The 23512-nt window shown below is 42.9% G+C and overlaps 1 protein-coding gene across 9 annotated transcripts in view; it reads right to left on the reverse strand.

The window, feature by feature from the left end:
- PEX5L (peroxisomal biogenesis factor 5 like) overlaps positions 1–23512 on the reverse strand; it is a 248705-nt gene that overhangs the window by 13158 nt on the left and 212035 nt on the right. For all 9 annotated transcript variants that reach the window (XM_017506316.2, XM_017506319.1, XM_017506323.2 and 6 more), the window contains 5 exons: positions 11355–11471; positions 7063–7206; positions 3387–3457; positions 933–1130; positions 64–229 (listed from right to left, as the gene is read on the reverse strand). In XM_017506316.2, the coding sequence (XP_017361805.1) occupies positions 64–229; positions 933–1130; positions 3387–3457; positions 7063–7206; positions 11355–11471 (696 nt within the window). The remainder of the gene's footprint in view (positions 1–63; positions 230–932; positions 1131–3386; positions 3458–7062; positions 7207–11354; positions 11472–23512) is intronic.

The raw sequence follows: 23512 nt of genomic DNA on the forward strand, positions 1-23512 counted from the left end.
CCTTACCTCTGTGAACGCTTGTTACAGAGAACACTGGTTTCTAGGTGCCCGGTGCCCCCTTACCTCTGGCCGAACAGTTAAGGCAGCGTTAAATGCATCTATTGCTCTGTTAAATTCTCCACTCAGGTGGAACAGGACCCCTAGCCCTGTCTGTAGGTCTGGGTCAATCATATCTCCATTTTGGTGGGCAGCTTCCAGATACAATTCCTTCACTCCTTCCAGAACAGAGCTACGAGAGGAAAAACAATTAGATTTGTAATCCCAACAGTCAGAACAGAAATGATTTACTGTTAAATCTCTTGACTCTATTTCAAGAAATCTCTTCATTACAGACTGGAAAATTTTGCTTAAAATAACTTAATGAGAGGATTATTCATGCTGAGTGTTTTAAAATATGGCTGATTTTCATGAAGTAGGTTGTTGAACACAGATACAGACTGCTGAGTAAGGTCTTCACGAGGAGAGCTCTGCTCACTATGAGCACCAATGTGGAAACCCCATAGCTAAGCTTCCCAGGGCCTCAGTGAGCAAGAATTTAACCTAAGGATTTATTGTTGGCAGAAAACAAACTTTCTAGAAGACCAGACTTTCATTTTTCCCATTCCTCATTCTCAGGCTTGAGAAAACTTGGAGCATTAGTATTTCTTATACTTTGCCTTGGGTGAATTATGTGTCCAAAGCATTGACTTTAAAATGTGGCACTTAGATAAATGCCTGTGAGTGCCCACAGTGTACACCATGTGCCTGAAGGAGGTTGGCCCTGGTCTAAGTGTCAGTCTGTCTCATGCGTGATGCTCCTCAAGCAGAATTCCGTCCTGCAAACCATTCTGCAGTGGGTGGTGTCAGGGACATGAGGCTCATTAGTTACCCGTTAGGTGATTCATTGTATCTATGGGTGTTTACTGCCAGCTGGAATGTAACGGGAAGGATACCTATCAACTGGGGACTTAGACATCCGCCGGGTGAGGCCTGGAGATCCCTTTTTGCTTTTCACAAGGTACTTGTACTTTGGATTTTGCTTAATCCAATTCTTCAAAGCTTCACAGGCATCCTGCTGATGGCCAGTGTTAGTATAACTCACGGCCAAAGCCATCAGTGCTTTTAAGTTGTTGGGCTGCAATTCTAAGCACCTGAAAAAAAAAAGAAGCCAATTTCAGATTTTTTTTTAGTTCTAACAGTTCTTTAGAAAATGTGGGGTCTTTATTAACAAAATACTGCAAAAGCATTGTCAAGCTTGTTATGTCAAGTCCTTGGAAAGCACCATATTTATCCACATAAAAACAGAGACCTCAGCATTTTTTTAAGACAGTTAAAACTTACCCTAATGACTGCTAGGTTTGGTAATTTTAATAAGGGGCTTTAACCATGTTGTTTATCCCTGCACATGATTTGTTAGTGGTTAATCTAATAAGATCTAATGAGAAGTAGGGGATATCATTATTTTAATGCTGCTGTCTCTTTTTTCAAAAAATGGAATCTCACTCTGTCCCTGAAGCTGGAATGCAGTGGTGTGATCTCGGCTCACTGCAAGCTCTGCCTCCCGGCCTCAAGTGATTTTCCTGCCTCAGCCTCCTGAATAGCTGGGATTACAGACACCCACCACACCCAGCTAATTTTGTATTTTTTGTAGAGACAGGGTTTCACCATGTTGGCCAGGCTGGTCTTGAGCTCCTGACCTCAAGTGATCCACCCATCTCGGCCTCCCAAAGTACTGGGATTACAGGTGTGAGCCACCGCACCTGGCCTTTACTATCAATATATTAAATGTATACATTTAATGTATAAATGTTCTTTTATATTTATATATTAAATGTATAAATGTGTATATTTATACATTTAATACATAATAATGTATAAATATATACATACAAACATATACATATAACATGGGATATATGTGTGTGTATATGTATACACACACATGAAAGGTACTGATATATTTATACATTTAATATATAAATATAAAAGAGAACTGACTTGAATGTAGACATCTAGAGATGAAAGATTGTGCAGTGTTTTGCAAAGGAGAGGGAAATCCTTGCGTTTTCAGAACTGCCGATGTGGGTTTACGGGAGACAATGGCAAAGCCACTCCCCCCCATTCGATTCCATTGGACTTTAGCACGGGATTTCCAAATTGAAGTGCATGCAAATCGTCTGGAGCTCTCAAAAAATCTGTGTTCCGATGCAGTAGGCCTGCTGAGGTGGTTTGACAGGTTCTCAGGTGAAGATGCGGTCTCTGGATAAGGCTTTGAGTAGCAAGCCCTAGACAGTACCTAATGCTGCTCTGTGGTGAGCCTCATCTCCCAGAAACTTAGCAGCGCTGGGTAGAGAGGTTCCTAAGGCTTGATGCGCATCACAAACATGTGGTGAGTTTTGAAAATGATTGCTGCCTGGTTCCCAGCCCTGATCAATTAAATGATAATCTCTGGACTGTGCTTGGGCATCATTTTCCCCTCTAAATGATTCTAATGTGCATGTGTATACAGGGGTAAGAACCACTGACTCAGAGCTCCAGGTCTGGAGATGAGGGTATACATTCTGTCTCTGTTACATACTCTCTGTGTGGCCTTGACCTTCCTGATCCCCAATTCTCTCATCTGTAGGAAAAGGCTCTGAAGGCAGGGCCATACCCCAGGCACCATTACCTCATCAGATACCAGCAGAATCTTGAAATCTAGGTTTCCAAGACTGTAAAGCCCTAGAATTTCAAGAGTCTAGAATTCTTACAATCTAAGATTCCAAAGCTATAGGATTTATACACATACATTATGTATGTACATCCATATAAACATATACATATAACCTATGGTATGTGTGTGTATGTATACATATATATGTATGTATACACACACATATATTCTCTTCCTATAGCACTATATTAAAGGTACTTACAAGAAAAGGTAGGGAAAGGGGAAGTCTGTTTGGTAGAGGCTGCTTTTCCAGGGTTTACATAAAAGCTCTAATCAAATAGGGTGTAATATTACACACACCCTCTCTTCCCATCCCTCCTTTCCCAACGTCATCCAGACCATTAGTCAGTATTCCACCTCTGTTTTTTTTGAAGAATAGTTTCAGATGTTTCAGAAGGCTAAAAAGTTACAAGAAACTATTCAGTGGGTCTGCTTTATGACTGGGCTTAACACAGGCTTTCTCTGGTCCCAGTCAGTGTCCACTGGTTTGTAGATAGCAAGACATGGTTAGGAACGTTATTTCACTACAAGTTGTTTTTCAGAGCTACGTGTGAGTCACATGCGGCATCTCAGCACTTGTCTTGGCTAAATTCTTTATACTGTACTGCAGTAAAGATCAAAAGACAAATCTGAAACAGGAAGTCCATTAACAAGCATCCACCAGACCCTTGATTTTGCACTTTGCTTCACTTACCTCTGGAGGGCGACAATCGCTGCTTGTTCATTTTCATTCTCTGCCTGGGTTATCCCGAGGAACTGCCATGCCTGGGAAAGACAACTGATGTTAATATTGCAAGGTGAAGCAGGATTACTAACGGGCTTTGGCTGGTTTGTGTACCTGGGATGGATCCCCTATGCAGAGCAACCTGTCTCAGATGTGAGGGCCGCATAAAAGGGGGAAATATCGCATGCATTTCTTCATTCAAACTCTCTTGTGACATCTGGGTCAAAATCCTTCGTCATTAGTTCAAAACCCGTTCAGTTTTTATCCTTTCCTATAACCCAGTGCGATGGAAGCCTCTGAATTTCTGAGATTTATTATATTAGGTATTTTAAAACCAAAAGATAAATATATAAAATTGTACAATTATGAGGAAAAGGGGTGGAAAAATAGCCCAGAAATGTGGCTAAAGTTTACAATAAGGAATCTCAAGATGTACAATATGAACTTCGCTTGTATGAATGAAAGTCAAACAGTTACTAGAAAAATTCACAGGCGATCCAGGAACTAGGAAAAGCAAAACAAAACAAAATCTTCTACGATGTGTTCATTCCTCTAATGTAATCTCTGTTAAAACACACAAAACACACATAAACACAATCATAAGGTAGACATAATTTTATAGTCTAAATTTACACATTTCATTGTACCTTAAGCCCCTTTTCATGTTTCAAAATCCTCATAATTTTTAATTTGGATTTTGTTGAATGGATATTTGATTATTGACCCAACAATTTCCTTATTGCTCTAAGTTGGTTGAAATCATTTGCTACTGTAAATAATATGAAGAACATCTTCAAGCAGACAGCTTATGTTTTTACATCTAAAGTTTTTAATATAGCAAATTTTCTCTATATGATCATAAGAACAATAACTGTCATACTTTTGTTAGAGTAATACACACAAGCAAAAGTCTCTCATTATCCTCATTAATCTCATTGTCCTCACATTTGCTGGGGGTGGAGATATATTAGGGTTGTACGGATTTAAAAATGTTTGGGGAGTGTGTAACTCTGCCTCCCAAGGCTGGGAGAGTTATACACTCCCTAAACATTTTTACACACTCCCTTAATGCCATTTTAAAACAAACCTCTAGGAAAGCACAGTTATCTTAAAGTGCCATTTGAATGGTTTTGGCCTTTCCCCTTATGGGTTATTATTGGATATATTTTATAAACTCATAAAAATACTGATTATGCCCCCCATCCAAATATCCTTGATTCTTTAAAATCTCTTAAACGTACATACAGCAACCTCTATTTTGATTTCACCTTCCATGTATCTTAGAATGCTTCTTAAGAAAAGGTTGATGAAATCGCCTTTCTGGGGGCATTTTTCTAGCCTGTGGCCCTGGTGTCATTCTCACTGTGTGCAGTGTTATTATCTCAGCTCGAAGGTCTCCATCGATTCAGAAGCCCTGGGTCCTCGTCTGGGGTTCGTTAGTTATCACAGGCTCTCGTTTTCTCATTTATAATCTGAGATCATAATATGTCATTAAGAGAATCTGCCAGGGCCCTTATGTCCAATAATATATATTTGAAAACACCTTGTAAAACACTTAGCAGTTACAAACGTAAGATGGCATTACTATTTTTAGGGGGTGGCCTATAGTTTCATATTAGGGTCATAATTTCCTCTTCTACAATGAGCATATGTCTTTATTTTATTTTTGAGACAGGGTGTTGCTCTGTCACTCAGACTGGAGGGCAGTGGCATGATCTGGGCTCACTGCAACCTCCGCCTCCCAGGTTCAAGCAATTCTCCCACCTCACCCTCCCGAGTAGCTGGGATTACAGGCACAAGCCATTCACCCAGCGAATTTTGTTTTGTATTTTTAGTAGACACAGGGTCCCTTCATGTTGGCTAGGCTGGTCTTGAACTCCTGGCCTGAAGTAACCCCCCTGCCTTGGCCTCCCAAAGTGCTAGGATTACAAGCATGAGCCACCACGCTCAGCCTATCTTTTAAAGATTCTAATATTTTGGTTCAGAATTTCAGTTTTCAGTTCAATCCCATTTCACTGTAAACCTTTTGACTAACAAGATATTACAAGATTTAACTAGTGACCATTTTATTCATTCTTCCTATATCAAGTAGAACCAATGATAACAATGAAGGTGAATATTGATGAGCCAGGCACTGAGCTGAGTACTTTCTTTGTGTGAACTGATTTCATCCTCGCAACACCCAGTGAGACAGTTACTATTAGGATTTCCACGTTACAGATGAGGAAACTGAAGCTTAGAGTGTTTAAATGACTTGCCCTGGGTCCCACTGCTAACAGGTAGAACAGGGATTGGAACCTATGCAGCTGGGGCAGCATGGCCTGGGCGCTTAACCACTATTCTACATTGTATTCTCAGCACCAACATATATACCTGTGCCTACAGTTTCTGCAGATTCCCTTGGAAACATTCCTTATATGATGATTCCCGAAAATTACAAACGAAAGAAGAAAGCATCACACTACCACTATCTTAGGACGGGCCTTTGCAGGTTTAGGAATCCAGTGGATGCGGACGGCAGAAGCTTCCTGCTGCTCTCCCAGTCTCTGTCTCACCAATCTTCTCATCTCCGAGAATGGGGTTTTTCTAACAAGCAATCCGTTGGTACACTTTTCCTGAGTACAGGCCCCAGTGCTTTCCCACAGCCTTCAGACGAACTTCAAATCCTTGCCTATCTCTCTACCATTCTCCCTGCCCTCTTCCACTTAACACGATGCTTCACACCCCTCTGCCTCCCCACGCAGCATTCGCTGGACACGAAAACGTGACTCCTCTACTGCCTTCCAGTCCCGCCCCACGCTGGCCCCACTTGTGCAGACAGGCTGGATGTTTCTAGTCTCCCAGCACCGTGTGCACACGTGGACACTGCATTTATCACACGACACTGATGTTTCCACTTGTCTTCCCAGATAGACCATATAAACATGTTTTCCAACTGATAACTTTTCCCAGTTTTTCAGTATTTTGAGCCAGGACCTGGCATAATGTTTGGGACATAGCATGTGTTTAATAAATGTGGAGTGAGTAAACCAAGGGTGACGTACAGTGTGACACAAGAACCCGACATCACGATACACTGTCCCTTGAAAACAACCGCCAGGCGCAGTGGCTCACGCCTGTCATCCCAGCACTTTGGGAGGCCCGGGGCGAGTGGATCACCTGAGGTCAGTAGTTTGAGACCAGTCTGATCAACATGGTGAAACCCCATCTCTACTAAACATACAAAAATTAGCTGGGCATGGTGGTGGGCGCCTTTAATCCCAGCTACTTGGGAGGCTGAGGTAGGCAAATTGCTTGAACCTGGCAGGTAGAGGTTGCAGTGAGCTGAGACTGCGCCACTGCCCCCCAGCCTGGGTGACAGAGCAAGATGCTGTCTCAAAAAAAGGAAACTGCTGATGAGCCTCCAGGTTGGTGATCCTGATTTTTTGTTTCCTGTCCCCAACCTTTATTTATGGGCACTATCAACACTGCTGATCAGAAGTTAGGTCAGAAAACAGGTGCCTGTTGGTAACTTTCAAACAAGTAGGCTAAGCTAGATTAACTCCTCTGGGAAGCTTTGCTTGATGGAAAGGCAGAGTTCGGTGTTCTCTGTCCCTTGTTGGCACACGCCCTTTCTGAGTCTGGCAGAATGAAGGGAGAACGATACCTCTGCATCGCCAGGGTCCTGAAGAATTGCTGCTTCCATGAACAGGATGGTGACTGGCAGGTCCCCTTCCTTCAGCCTTTTTAAGCCTTCTTCAAATGCTCCAGGCCAGTCCTTGAAGGGGTTTTCAGTGTGAAAGTAATATCCCTGCAACACAGAGACAGACCAGTGCACAAGCCATTGATTTCTCTTTTCATTGTTACATCCAGTAAGAATGTAAATTAAAAAGTCAGGAAACAACAGATGCTGGAGAGGATGTGGAGAAATAGGAACGCTTTTACACTATTGGTGGAGTGTAAATTAGCTCAGCCATGGTGGAAGACCGTGTGGCGATTCCTCAAGGACCTAGAAATAGAAATTCCATTTGACCCAGCAATCCCATTACTGGGTACATACCCAGAGGATTATAAATCATTCTACTATAAATACACATGTACACTTATGTTTATAGCGGCATTGTTCACAATAGCAAAGACTTGGAGCTAACCCAAATGCCCATCAAAGATAGACTGGATAAAGAAAATGTGGCACACATATACCAAGGAATACGATGTCGGCATAAAAAAGGATGAGTTCATCTCCTTTTCAGGGACATGGATGAAGCTGGAAGCCATCATTCTCAGCAAACTGACACAGGAACAGAAAACCAAATACTGCATGTTCTCACTCATTAGTGGGAGTTGAACAATGAGAACACATGGACACAGGGAGGGGAACATCACACACTGGGGCCATTAGGGGGATGGGGGGGCTAGGGGAGGGGCAGCATTAGGAGAAATACCTCATGTAGACGATGGGTTGATGGGTGCAGCACATATACACCTATGTAACAAACCTGCACGTTCTGCACATGGACCCCAGAACTTAAAGTATAATAAAAAATTTAAATTAAATATTTATTCTGATTTTTAAATTGAACATTTTAAATTTCTGCTTTTCCTTATTATGAATATAGCACATTTTCATTGTATAAAGTTTAGATAAGACAATACAACAAGATACAAAAAGAATGACAGGTATGCAATGCCAACTGCTAGTATGTTTGAGTTTGCTTTCTTCTGATATTTTTTGTTCTTTTTGTTTTAATAATTCCCCCTCATGATTTTAAAGCACTGACTCTTTAGACACGTTTTTGCTGAGTGCTCCCACCCATCCCCCGAAATACGAGTCCCACATGCTGTATCTGTTTACCTCCTACGGCCCTTTGGGGAGCTACAGGCCACTGTCACAGCTGAGAGCTTTTGCCTTCACCCTGGACCAGTTTCTGCCTGTTGGGGGCTGTATTGCCCCTGTTGAGAATGCATGTTTTAAAGTTAAATGTTTTTGTAACTGCAAAAATTTAAAGCATACAGAATGTACACATAATTGGTATTTTCTATGAGTATATAAATTAAACAAATAGGCACATATTACATACACAGTCTTAACAGCTTAGGCCTCACTTAGATCTATATTGTGATTATTTCTCTGTTATTAAAATTATTCCTATGGATAGATATATTTATTTACTCAATTCCCTATTGATAAACATTCAGGTTATTTTAAATTTTTTTATCATAAATAAAACTATGGTGCACAAATCTTTGACTGAATTTACTTATTACCTTAGGGTAGACTCGCAGAGGGATTTATTAGGTTAAAGGTTATGAGCTGTTTTTACGCCCTTGATATGTGTAGCTAAATTGTTTTTGAAAAAACGTGTCCCCCTTAAACTCTCATCTGAAGTATCTAAGAGATGTTATTTGCTGCAGTTTTACTTGCATAGATTATCATAAAATCCTTTAAATTTGATAGATACAAATAAGCTAGTGTGTTAATGATGTCACTAAGGTTTAAAAGTAGTTCAAGTGGAGGCCTTCAGTCTCCACAGGTGCTAAGAAAGACAAAATCCATGATCAAAAGCCACAGGGTCTGAGGGCTTATGTGGGGTTAGTGTGGTTATGGGGTTCATAAGTGCCACAGACCTTGGGAGCACGAATGACAGCCCAGAGTCTGATAATCTGAATCAATGTCCTGTGTTCGCACTTAGCTTTGTTTCCTTGCGGAAAAGAGAGTTACTTTTAATGAGATGGTTGTTCTAATTTTATGAGATTACCTGGCCTATTGAGGGGCAGAGTATTTGGAGGAGAGAGACATTTTAATGGCCATGCAGATTGCAGATCGACTAAAATCAGACTATTCCTTACCACATCCCTAGTACTTAGTATAAGAGTAAATGCTCAATAGATATTTGTTGTATTAGCAAAATATCATAAAAGTTGTCCAGAACTGAATATTACTGAGACGTCCTCCACCACAAAATAATAATACATACTTATCTAAATACAGTTTTTCTTTTTCTAAATTTATTTTTAATTTTTGTGGGTACCTAGTGGGTATATGTATTTATGGGTACATGAGATATTTTGATACAGGCATACAGGCCTGCGCATATGTGATATGCGTAACAGTCACATCAGCGTAAATGGGATATCATCACCTCAGGCGTTTATCCTTTTTATGTGTTATGAACAAGCCAGTTATACTCTTTTAGTTATTTTAAAATGTACAATAAGCTATTGTTGACTGTGGTCACCCCATTGTGCTGTAAAATACTAGGTTTTATTCATTCTATATAACTGTATTTTAAAAGCACTGACTCTTTAGACACGTTTCATCATTAGCCGTCCCCCGCTCCCTCCCCGCCCCCCTGCCCATTACCCTCCCCAGCCTCCAGTGACCATCATTACCCCTCTATCTCCATGAGTTCAACTGTTTTCATGTTAGCTGCCACAGACAAGTGAAAACATGTGAAGTCTGTCTTTCTGTGCCTAGCTTATTTTACTTCAAGTGATGACCTCCAGTTCCATCGCTTTGTTATCAATGACAGGGTGCCGTTCTTTTCTATAGCTGAATGCGACACTATTGTGTATGTGTACCACATTTTCTTTTCCTTTTTCTTTCTTTTCTTTTTTTGTAGACAGGATCTCATTCTCAGCTCACTGCAGCCTTGACCTCCTTGGGTTGAAGTGATCCTCCCGCCTCAGCCTCCTGAGTAGCTGGGGACTACAGGTATGTGCCACTATGCCCAGCTAATTTCTTTTCTTTTTCCTTTCTTGTTTATTTATTTATTTTTTTTGGTAGAGACAGGGTCTCACTCTGTTGTTCAGGTTCACTTTGCTTTTATCCATTTGTCTGCTGATGGACACCTAGGTAGCTTCTATATCTTGGGTATTGTGATACATACTTTTTCTACGTAAGAAAATTCCACATCTTTCTTCAAGTTATTTATACTTATTCCTTAGTGTTATCCCCAACCCCACGAAGTGCTTTTAAACACATAAATTCTAGAGCAGCTGGGACTTCAGGAGTGGTTTGGCTGGTTGATCACTGTCCTTGTGCACTAATGGGGTCCTATTGGGGAGTATCTCTAAGGAATGCTCTGGGGACTTGACCTGGTTGAAAGAGAGTCTTCTCCTTAGAGTTTGATGCAAGCTGTTTAATGACCACCTGTGAAATACAGCCCAGTCTCCACTCCACTCCCATACAGCCCAGTCTGCACTCCACTCCCGTGCACTGTATAATGACCACCTGAGAAATACGGACCAGCCTCCACTCCACTCCGGTGCACTGTATAATGACCACCTGTGAAATACGGACCAGTCTGCATTCCACTCCTGTGCACTGTGTAATGACCACCTGTGAAATATGGACCAGTCTGCATTCCACTCCTGTGCACTGTATAATGACCACCTGTGAAATACGGACCAGTCTGTATTCCACTCCCATGCACTGTATAATGACCACCTGTGATATACGGTCCAGTCTCCACTCCACTCCCGTGCACTGTATAATGACCACCTGTGAAATACGGACCAGTCTCCACTCCACTTCCATGCACTGTATAGTGACCAGCTATAAAATACAGCCCAGTCTCCACTCCACTCCCATGTCACTGGTATCACTTGGGTTGTTAGCGTATCAACAGGGCTCACATGACTGGCTCAGAGTAGCCCAATTGTTGCTCTCAGCCACCCTCAATGTCAGCTAGTTCAGGAACTGGCTAGCCAGCAGGAGCCAAGCTCTGGTTGGCTCCCAAACTGTCTGAACACTGATAAAAATAAGAGCATTTCATTCTAACTTGGCTTCCTTCATGCATTGTCTCATTCTATCAGAATTTCTTCTAGGTCACAGTGACATTAAATTGTCTTTTTAATTCCTGTGTTTTTGACAAAATAGCTATTGACTAACTCCATAAAATATGATCTAAAAAGCTAGAGAAAACTAGTCAGCATGTGTAGAAACAGCACTGGTACCTTCTCACTAGCCGAGACGGTTACTTGGTTCTGAGCTTCTTGGTTCTCAGATATCCAGTTCCTCCGCGCCATTTCTTCCCATTCTGCTTGCATCTTATCCCAAAACTCTGTATCTGACTGGGAGACAGGAAAAATGAACAGAGACCGATTTAAGAACATGCCATATCATCTGTTTTTTTCCCTAATAGATAAAAGAGGCTTCTGAGGAGGAATAAAATGATGACATCCAGTTGATATGCATGGCTGAAGAGCTTCTGGGGTGTGCTCACTGGTCAGAGCATTGCGGTGGATTAGCTGTGGCTTTCTCCAGCAGGAAAATAACTGCCATCAGAAAGACCAGGATCACAAATGCCAAATTCAGCTGAAAGCCCACGACTTACACACAGTTCCATGTGTGGGCACCAGGCCACATTTTAGGAAGAGCAGTCTGTCCCAGAATTGCTCCTAGTGTGTGAGGAATTAACGTGACTGCTTTGGGCCTGGCCGAGCAGTGACTTGGGAAGACATCCAGGTATGGACACAAGAACGAAACAGGACCTGATCCTACTCCGTGTCAAGCACTGTGCCGGCAGAAAACTGAGCCTGGAGGGCCATGGTCCCGAAGCTGGGACTCACGGGATCTGAATCCCATCTGCCTTCCAGACCTACATTTGTCGGCTTACGGCAAGCTTGGTCCACGGGTGCTAAAGAATGAGGGACCCTGGTGTGAGCCCGACTGATCCTCTTCAAGGACTTTTTTTTTTTTTTTTTTTGAGATGGAGTCTCCCTCTGTCACCCAGGCTGGAGTGCAGTGGTGTGATCTCAGCTCACTGCAACCTCCACCTCCCGGGTTCAAGCAATTCTTCTGCCTCAGCCTCCCGAGTAGCTGGGACTACAGGTGTCCACCACCACGCTGGGCTAATTTTTTTGTATTTTTAATAGAGACGAGGTTTCACCATGTTGGCCAGGATGGTCTTGATCTCCTGACCTCATGACCTCCCACCTCAGCCTCTCAAAGTGCTGGGATTACAGGCATGAGCCACCGTGCCTGGTCCCTCTTCAGGGACTTTATGTGGCAGGATGAGTTTTTGAAAAACACTACTTTATGTTTTTGTTTCCTTCTCATTTTCCCACACAACTCTAAGAGAAATCAGGCCATTTGTTCTTTCCTTCAAGGGAGGTGTGCGTTCCTAGACTGAAGAAGATTTTTGCTGCAAGAGCTGTCCCTGGTGGGCCTCCATTTTATTAAGCCTGAAAAGAGTACTTTAGGTGGCCCAAGGGGCAGGAGGAAGGAGCAAGCATCTTAAAGAATTTAAGAGATACAGGGCCTGGGAATGGTGGCTCACGCCTGTAATCTCAGCACTCTGGGAGGCTGAGGTGAGCAGATCACCAGGTCAGGAGATCAAGAGCATCCTGACTAACATGGTGAAACCCATCTCTACTAAAAATACAAAAATTAGCTGGGTGTGGTGGTGGGCACCTGTAGGCCCAGGTACTCAGGAGGCTGAGGCAGGAGAATCATTTGAATGCAGGAGGACGAGGTTGCAGTGAGCTAAGATCATGCCACTGCATTACAGCCTGGGCGACAGAGGGAGACTCCATCTGAGAGACAGAGACAGAGACAGAGACAGAGAGAAAGAGAGGGAGAGAGAGAACTTTCTGGGATTAGGGAAAGAGATGGAGGGTGGCAGGTTCTGAGGAGTGGGAGGCTGGTGTTCAGTTTTAGCTACTTCCCAGGCAAACCAGCCTGCTATCAGAGAGGATGCCCGATGGTGTGACAAACGGGGCACACCTGAACCCCTGTTCCACATGGCTGGGAAACAGAGAGTGAAATTCAAGGAACCACTTTGGACTTGGATGGCTGTTAGTGGTCACCATGACAGGTGGCAGGGATGGTGGGGAGACTTGGTCTTTGTTTTCTGACACTACATAAGCCTTCCATATTTCATGCCCTAGGCAAAGTTCCCTGCCAGTCTGGTAACAGAGACACTTGGAAATCGCTTAATTTTCTTAAGCAAATAAAATAATGAGCATCCCTAGAACACCTGAATCTGGGACTGAAATTCATACTCTTTACAAATTGCACGCCTCCGTTTCTACGGTTTGAAGGCCTGTGACTTGCTGATACACCGTCGTACTGACTTGAGGTCCACCTTCCCCTTTGAGCCCTTCTGGTCTGCCTGGGCAGTGGTTGTCCTGAAGTGAGAGCCCTTCTTCTGAGTTGCTCTGAGTGGTAATTATAACCTTATTTCTTTTAGATATAAATGTTCATGGAACAAGAACCAGCTCAATACGATTATCCCAGGCTACTAAATAAACAGTAGGTCTTGCTCCTGCTTTATTATGTCCAGAATTCTCACTCCTCCCACAGAAACAGGCTCTGCCCCTTTGGCAAATGCCTCCTCTCAACAAGGCAGCAGGTATCTTGACAACTGATGCCCATGATGCTGGGAAGACATGGAACAACTACTAGGTATCCAGGTTTGGCTCAAAAACAAAATTCAAAATTTCTTTTTTAAAGGCTTTTTCTAGTAGAATATCACATCGTGCAAACAGAATGATCTCAAATATACAACAGCAATGGCTAGGTAAAAGACTAGGAAGAAATATGCCACCATATTAATAGAAATGTGTCTTTGAATGAAGAAATAATGGGGGATGTTTTTCCTCCCTCTTCACACTTTTCCTGCTTTCTGAATTTTCTATGAGCATGCTTTGCTTTTATAATTAAAAAATAAGGTTAAACACAACACAACAAAAATATCTTTTCTTTTTTTTAAATACCATGAAACCTCAATTATTAGATACTAACAAGTTTGGAAAAAATTTGAGGGGATTCATTTTTGAAATAGCTTTTCAAAGATGCAGGTTTAAGCTGTCTGCAGTAGAAAGGAAGACAAATCTATCAAGTGAGTTTTTATACTGTTTGCCGACTTCCCCAGACTCCCGCTGGCTGACGTGAGATGCCGGTGACTGCGCGTACTTTCCAAGGCAAATACGTTTGTCTAGTGAGAGTCCTTGGAATTTAAAGCATACTACCAGCCTTCTGCATGAAAGAATGAGAAGGATTTAATGATGTGTACATCTGAGTTACCAAAGGATGCATTAGCTTTCTTGCAGCTTGAAATCAGAGCAGCAGATACACAGCTAAAGCTGCTGTGGAAAACAGACAGAACTCTCACTTAATGAGATACACCAGGACTCACCGTTACCACTTAAAATGAGTTACTGCTGACTAATTAAAGTGCACAGTACAGTTTTCATTTAATTACAGAGACTACCTTTCGTATAAGCTTTAAGTTTTCATCCAGTTGCAGAATCCGGACTTCATTCACATAGCTACAATGAACGCTCTTTCCTCTCACTATTTTAAATGAATTTTAGAGAAAGCTGAAACATTTCAGTTTTAAAGATATTAGACATAACTGAGGGGATTTCATTTATTGATGATTTTCTTAGCTCTCCCGGGATTTTGGTAGATTGTTGTTTATACTCTGTGCAACAAGCTACCTGCTTACATCAGAAATAAGCTGTTATTTGCCATCCATAACCATTTCTAAGAATAGCCCTCTGAGGATAAAATATAGTACATACTCACAAATGCACTAGGATATGCAACACGGTTGATGAGAACAGCAACTCTCCCCTTGGATGGGCCTGGGGTCAAATTCTTGTTCCATCATTGCCCTTTTGCAGATATCTTAATATTTCTTTTTTTTTTTTGAGAGGAGTTTCGCTCTTGTTATCCAGGCCGGAGTGCAATGGTGCGATCTCGGCTCACCGCAGCCTCCACCGCCTAGGTTCAAGCAATTCTCCTGCCTCAGCCTCCCGAGTAGTTGGGACTACAGGCACGTGTCACCATGCCCAGCTAATTTTTGTATTTTTTTTTTTTTAGTAGAGACGGGGTTTCACCTTGTTGACCAGAATGGTCTCGATCTCTTGACCTTGTGATCCACCCGCTTTGGCCTCCCAAAGTGCTGGGATTACAGGCGTGAGCTACCGCGCCCGGCCATCTTAATATTTCTAAGTCTCATTTTCTGTATCTTTAAAAAGAAGATATGATAGCAATTTTGGTTAGTTGTTATGACAACTAAATGAGAAAATGTATTGAGAAAATGCATCTGTGGCATAAAGGACATGGTAGACGCTAAAAAAACTCAGCGTTCTTGCTAGTGTTTTCAAAGCATTGAGAAAAATACAGAGAATGAAACAAAAATCACCCACAACTGCAAAGCTCAAATAAAAATGCTGTGAATAGTCTGGTGTTTTAACCTGCCGTAAAAACATATTATTCTTTTAGACACTTTCCTTCCCTTCATTTAAATCTTTCCCTTCTGCCTAATTATTCAAAAATAGGATCAAGGTTAAGAAAATTATGGCGAAGCGTCTATAATAGATTGTTATGCAGCAAATTAAAATGGTGTTTACGAGTAGTTTATTAAAATATTGAATAGTCCTAGAGTTATAATGTTTCTTGCTAAGTAGTATAATCACAATAATAGAAAACCAACCACAATAATGGTCCGGGGGGCAGGGGAGGCTGCAGAGAAAGGCACTGCAGAACTGCTCTTATGGGGTATCCCGTCCCTTTTTCTTGTACTTTTTACCATTTCCCAAATTTTCTATTGCTAGCATAAGTTATTTTGGTGGAAAAGTAAGATTTGGCTTAAAAAAATGCTTACTTCTTTTCAATTTCGGTTCCTCCATGAGGTTTTCTTCAACATTCCCGGACTAGAGCACTCTTTTGCCTCTGAATTCCTTCATCATTGATATTCTGTGTTAGTGGTTTGAAAGAAGATGTGTGCTAGAAGTTGAGCAAGTTGTTTTAACTCAGCTGTAAGTTATTTTACCTCGTTTGTAAAGTGAAAAGATTGCGTTCATTAGACAGCAGTTCAGGGTTCTCTACATGGATTGACTCAGATCAGAATAAGGTGGAAGAAGGATCTCGGCACAGAATCACATTTTTTATTTTTGAAGGGGGCTTTTAGTCTATTTTCTAATCTCCAAAAATTATACTTTAAAATGTTTTCCCGAAAGTACATTGGACATTAATTTCCTTCGCTTTTTTGATTGTAAAACTGGAAAAGTTTTTTTTTATAAGAACCAGGGCAATATTAATTAAATATTAATTAAATTAAAATATAAAGATAAGAAAAGCAGCAATTTATTTTAGAACAGGAAAGTTTATGGGATGACAACATATTATCAATTCCAATTCACCAGTTTATTTACTCATCTAGTTAACATAGACCTACTTTTGATTTTGCGGTCAAATGTAAATGTCAGAAAGATCTTGGGTTTGTGCTATAAAAGAATGAATCAATGTGAGATTATGTGCCAGTTCTGCCTGGGAGGAGTCTGGGATTCTTTTTGCCTGTTAGACTTCCATTGATTAACTGTCACTGGATCAAAACTTGAGAAAAACAAAGCAAACCAACCAGGTCTGCACATACAGAAGCAAGCAAGCAGTACTTCATTTACACGGCAAGGAATGAGAACCACTATGTAAGTCTGGATTAAAAGTTTGCCACAACATGATTGTGCTAAAGTGAAATTATGTGCATATCGGTGTGGGGCTTCCCTGCCCTGGGGTCCAGCAGTCCAGGCTTGTCAGTGGTAACTGGGTGTTTCTGCTCACCACATCCCCGGCTGACTAAGAGCTCAGTACTAGCCCAAGATTTTACATGGCTGCCCAAAGAACATATTCGACCTGGAGCTGCATCACAGATGAGCACGGGGTAGAATTTCAACCGGTCAGAATTAGTTTGAGCTCTTAGTGCTGTGCTGGGTGTCCCATGTAGCGAGTCTCACTGACAAACTGAAGTCTCTTCAGGCGCGAGGGACCTTGGGCAGGCGTAACCCTCCTGAAGAAGAATGGGCAAAGGAGCATCTCACCTGCTGACACAGTCATGGGGGATGGCGAGAGCTGAGCGAGCCAGTCTAGCTTTGTTTGCAGACGGCAGAACTAGGATGCATGAATGGCAGTTCTGGGGGACGAATTTCTATCAAATGCAATATAAAACTGCCTGAAAACGGAATGGGCTCCTTGGCATTAGAAGTCTGCAGGGATGGAATGACCCATGTGAGGAGTGCTGGAAAGATGACTCACAGGTCTGATGGAGATTCCACCCAAATAATTCTTTGGTCTCTAACGACTTCGAGTGTCTCTGGTTGCGATGTTATTAATGAATTGATTTACTGAGTGAAACAGGAAGGCCCCAAATTAGTCAAATCTCTATGAGATAAACATAGATGTGTCATGCATTCCCTTTTCTCAATCTAAACAGTACAGGTCTCAGTGTTGGTGGGGGCATGCTGAAAAATAAGAGTTAAATAAAAAAATAAAAATAAAAAGCAGTGTAGGCAGGAAAACAGATGGGTTTTGGCCTCAGGTAGAACAGGCTGGAATCCTAGCTAGGCTCCTTGTCATGTGACCTTATGCAACTTAGTTCACTTTAACTCAGTTTCTCATCTGTAAATTGTAAAACATCTCTTAAGAGTGCTTGTAAGGGTTAAGTGAAACAATGTATGTGAAGTGCTTAGAACTTGCAACATCTAAGAGCAAAGGAATCAGCAGTTAATTTAATTTTATTGCTTAGAAATGAAAAATAATACTTCCTAGGTATAGAGGGAATGCAATCTCATAAACTGTGAATTGTGTGGGTCAGAAGTATTGCAAAACAAAAATATTGGTACTAGCATTTAACACAGATTTTTCTGGTTGCCTCTGGGGTAGACATGCTTCTTCCTTGTTTCAATGGAGTCAGCCATCACTGCAGATGCTGGAGGCACCTGGGCAAACAGCCCGAGGCGCTCACCCAGCAAGGTGCCAGCAGGGTGACTGCAGAAATGTGAGGAGGAAAGACTGGAAAGGTTGGGAGAGGAGGAAGGGTACAGGAGGCTGGAAATAAATTACACAAAGTGCAAGCACTTTGGTAGAAGGAAATCAAGAGCCATTTCTAATAGAGGAAATCTAAGATAGTTTTCTATCTCCTTTCTCTTCCTCCTTCCCCAGCAAGGGGGCAAACAGAAATGGAATATTAAAGAACAAAGAGCAAAATATGTTGTCTAAGTAGGAAGGAGTCACTTTTGAAAGGTTTTTAGCATATTCATTAGCAAACAAATGTCTCTGCAGAACTGGAGTTTCCCGATTGTATCTGTGTTCCTGGCTCCTGTGGTACTTGCCTTCACAGAAGAAGAACGGCTGGCTGCTAATGAGCCATGGAATACGAGGAAGCTCTCTGTGCATCGGGCATGAGGTTCTGCGGGGCTAGCCTCTCAGCGGCTGTTTTTTATAGTGGGCAAGGAGGGGCAGGTGACTACAGCTCCTTTTCTACGGGCATGAGGAGATGGGATGTTGAGGGGCTGGGCAGAGGTCCTCGGTTCGAACCTTGTCCATGCTCCATATGGTAACAGGTCATGGGATGAAAAAAGCCAGCAGTGAACTAAAGGAGTAGCACTCAGTCCTGAACGGGTTTCTTTTGCCTTAGACGTGTTTAAAAGTCCTGAAAACTCACCGAGAAGCTCTCTGCTCGTTTTAAAGAATAAGGCATGAGACATGTTTACTAAACCCACACCACATGTTTGTCACTGTGCTTTGCATTATGAGAATATTTAGGAAACTAAACACGCCAGAACAAAAACACGGAGGTGTGGACGCTGCCGTCCAGAAGCTCAGCGGCTGCTGAGAAAACCAACAGAGTGGAAACTGAGTCAGGGCAGGGTGAGCAGTAAGACGCAAAAGGAGATGAAGTTAGTTGCTCAGTCTCACACTGTTTCGAATGTATTTCTATTTTGTGGTATTCTACTTTGATTTCTGGTAAATGATAGAACCAGAAATCAAACTATTTCATTCTTGTCTCTGACAGTACTTTGCATCTTCCACACACGGCTGCAGCAGGTTTTCTGGTCTCCCGTCTCTGCAGCACCTTGTTTGCTCCACTGGGAGGTGGTCTACCGCCCTGTCGCTGAATGCCTGCCTTGTGAACAGAACACAAGTGGAATACCCTGGCGAGCCTTTGGAGGCTAGGTCCTAACAGGTGGTACCGTTTCTGACTGCCTCCCACGAGGACACTTACCCTTGGAATCTAGCTGCCACCCTGCCAGGAAGCCCAAGCCTCAAAGAAAAGCCACATGGAGGAGTTCCAGCCATCAATCTCAGCGATGTTTCCAGTAGCTCGAGGCATGATCCATGCATGGATTCGTTTGTGAGCGAGTGTGCCTTCAGATGACCGCAGCCTTCTCCCACCACCTGCAGCCTTCAACCACCCTGACACCTTGTGGACCAAAGAGGAGCCGTCCTCTATGAGCTCTACCCGAATTACAGAGTTTTGGGCAAAACAAATATTGCTGTTTTAAGCCACCAGTGTCAGAGTAATGCATGACACAGCCAAGTGACTGGAACATCTTTTACTTTAGGCCAGAGGACTGCAGTGGGGGGGGAAGATGAGAATTATAGAAGGGAATTTACTCTGCAGGCTTCTTTGGAGGGTTGGCAGGCCAATGAAATGCAGGAGTATCTCCCAAAAGACTGTTCTAGGGCCAAATGAGCTTCAGCTACTTCAGGGTGAGTTTTAGGCTGCAAATTTGCAGCGTACAGGCTGGATCCGACAGAGCTCCAGTGACCAAACTTTAGTCAACCTCCTCCTAGTCCTCTTCTCAGCTCGGCTTCAGCCCCAGGTTTCCATATCTGTCTTTGCAGAGTCTAGTTTCAGCAAGGATCCTGCTGAGTCAGTCTAGATGGAATTCCTCTCTTGATACCTGATTGCCTCTACATCTGATCAAATCCCTGGGTGATGTCTGATCACCTGGCCTGCCTTCAGCAAAAATCCTAAAAAGGTGGGTTCCAGTGAGAACACATGGACACAGGGAGGGGAGCATCACACGCTGGGGTCTGTCGGAGGGGGGAAATATGGGAGGGACAGAAGGGGGTGGGGAGTAGGGGAGGGATAGCATGGGGAGAAATGCCAGATATCGGTGATGGGGAGGAAGGCAGCAAACCACACTGCCATGTATGTAGCTATGCAACAATCCTGCATGTTCTTCACATGTACCCCCAAACCTAAAATGCAATAAAATATATTAAAAAAAGGTGGGTTCCACCCGGATCCCCTCAGCCCCTGATGTTCCTTCTTAGTGATTCCCCACTCACTATGCCCGCTCTTCTCTGGCCGTAAATCCCTGCTTATTCGGAACTGAGCCCAGTTCTGCGCTGAGGTCTTCCCCCACCGCTGCAATCATTTCTGAATAAAATCTGCCTTTACTGCTTTGACTACCGTGTGGCTCTGGTTTTCATTAGCAGATCTAGCCCAGATACACGTTTTCTCCCTTCTTATCCTGGACGACAAGTTTCACATGAAAACCCAGATTTCAGACATTTTGCAAATATCTGTTAATACAAGGCCCACATTCCCAGAAGCAGCAACTTTTGGATGCTACACGTGGTCTCCACCGCAGTCACCACCAGGTCCAAGCTTTACTTGCCTGGCCTTGTAGCTAACTGGGTTGCAATTTCTGGATGTAAGTAAACAGGTCCCTGACTGTGTGACTTCCCAGGATCTTCATATGCTAATGTATATTTTAAATCTCTGAAGGGAGTGTGAGTAAGAGTCTCCTAAACCTATTTTACCGTGAGCTATGTGTATGTGTGAGTGTGGTGTGTGAGTGTGTGTTCTCTAGAACATAACTTAGAAAATGTTGAGATAAAGCCTCAGTGTATGAGCATCTAAAGTTCCACAAAAACAGAGACCTTTGGTGGGCTAATTTCTGCGTATCCTGCCAGCAGCTCTCCGGGAGGGACAGGAGTCTATGACAGTTTGTTTTTGTGTGATTGCTTCCAGTGAAACTCATCTCCAGCTAGCCAGCAGGTTTTCTCATCCTCACATCTGCTGTGTAAATCAGAATTCTTCAAGATTTTGTTGCTGTTATTATTCTAGAAAGGGAAATGAAACCCAGAGTGTGGAGAAAAAAATTAAATAATTTTTGGTATGTTTTTGAGAAGAAAGCTCATTTGACATATTCATCTTCTCAAAACTAACCAGTCATTTAAAATGACCTTTGAAACTGCATATAATTATGTATACAGAATAGACAAAGACTGGAAGAAACATGAAAAAATAAAAACAGTTAATTTGTTAGTCTAGTGAGATTTCTGGGGAGTTCCTGACCTCTGCCAACTTCTTTCAATCTCCTTCACTATTTTTTTTTCTGTTTCAGTTGATGCTGACATACTGTAGTTGCTTTTTAAAACTACTTAAATAAGATAAATTCTCTGATCAAGAAATTATTTTCTGATGACCAAAAATCTATAAGTTCTATGGTTGGTTCAGGGTCTGCGAAATTAATAGCGCCAAACATTGCCTTATATTGGGAACAGTGATTAAGAGCAGAATTTTGGAGTTAGATCAGATTAGAATCTCAGTTCTTCATGATGGTGTGACCCTGGACAAGTGACTGAATGTCTCTGTGTCCCAGTTTCTCCACCTTAAAATGGGAATGACACTTTCCTGGCATGGCTGTTGTGAGCACTGAGTGAGAAGGAATGTAAAGTTCTGGCTTAGAACACAGGAAGTGCCCACCCAGGGGCGACGCTACAGCGACAGCTAAGCATCCTGTCTAGGAAGCTCCAGGTTCTCTTCTTCCCCTTTTCCTGTTATGCAGGCAAAAGTCAACAGAGGGGTTAGTTTAGAAGCAGTTTCCTTTGTAACATTTTTTTTGGCAATAAAGAATTTAAGCCTGCTATATCTTTTTTTTCGAGACAGAGTTTTGCTCTTGTTGCCCAGGCTAGAGTGCAGTGGCACAATCTTGGCTCACCGCAACCTCTGCCTCTGGGGTTCGGGCAATTCTCCTGCCTCAGCCTCTCGAGTAGCTGGAATTATAGGTGCCCGCCACCATACCCAGCTAATTTTTTTGTTTTTTGCATTTTTAATAGAGATTGGGGTTCAGCATGTTGGCCTGGTCGACCTCAAACTCCTGACCTCAAGTGATCACCCACCTCGGCCTCCCAAAGTGCTGGGATTGCAGGCGTGAGCCACCGCCTGGCCTTAAACTTGCTATATCTAATGCCCATATAGATACTACCTTTTACTTTGTGGAAATACTTTTTTTCTCTCATTCTTTTGTAATATTTGAAGGAAAAAAACTGTTTCAGTCATTTTGGCAGGAAAGGTCCGATTTAAAGAACCACTTACATTGTATCTCCTCCCTTATTTTATGACGACCTGATTGTCAAAACGGCTGACGAAATGTAAAGGCAGTCTAGATGTGGCTTGTTATCTCACGAGGCTACTGGGTAGGAGAACGGTTGACACTGAAATCACACTGGCTGACTCAACAGCAAGGCAAAGTTTCTGAAGAGTGGCAGGAGCTCCCAGCCCTGGACCTGTCCTGGTGGCATCACGTGGGAAGGAGAGCATGTCTGTGCTTCCATGAGCGAATATACAGCTATCCGTGGCTACTGTGGAGCTAGGTAGCTTTGGTTACACCCACCAATGCCTCAGAAAAATTCCAGGTGGCCAAAATCGCCCCACATTCTCCTGGTATATTATTTATTGGCCTATGAGGATTAATTTGGATGGGACGAGAGAAATGTTTTCTCTGCCAAGGATACCAGGCATTGGATCTGGCTTCTTGGCAGCAGCTGCCTCATTCCCGTGTCAAAACACAGGAGAGAGGCTTGCCAAAAATGCCAGGCCAGGGACTCTACGGGCCAGGAAGAAACCCACTCTCTGAGCAGTGTTTCCCACAGATCCTGACGGGGTCTGGGGAGGCTCTAGATGGGCCAGCGGTCCTCTGTTTTCGGTCCCTTGCTAGGCTGTCACAGGTGATCTGCACCTGCATTCATCTCTGCGTACTATGTAAGTAAGATCACATCTGGAAAGCCAGGTATGACATTTTAAAAAAGATACGGACGGGTGCGGTGGCTCATGCCTGCAATCCCAGCACTTTGTGGGGCTGAGGCAGGTGGATCACAAGGTCAGGAGTGCAAGACCAGCCTGGCCAAGATGGTGAAACCCCATTTCTACTGAAAATAAAAAAATTAGCTGGGTGTGGTGGCGGGCGCCTGTGATCCCAGCTACTCGGGAGGCTGAGGCAGAGAATCACTTCAACCCGGAGGTGGAGGTTGCAGTGAACTGAGATCACACCACTGCTCTCCAGCCTGGGTGACAAAGTGAGAGTCC

This window comes from Cebus imitator, unplaced genomic scaffold (assembly GCF_001604975.1).
Source record: "Cebus imitator isolate Cc_AM_T3 unplaced genomic scaffold, Cebus_imitator-1.0 Scaffold353, whole genome shotgun sequence".
NCBI classification, from domain to species: domain Eukaryota; kingdom Metazoa; phylum Chordata; class Mammalia; order Primates; family Cebidae; genus Cebus; species Cebus imitator.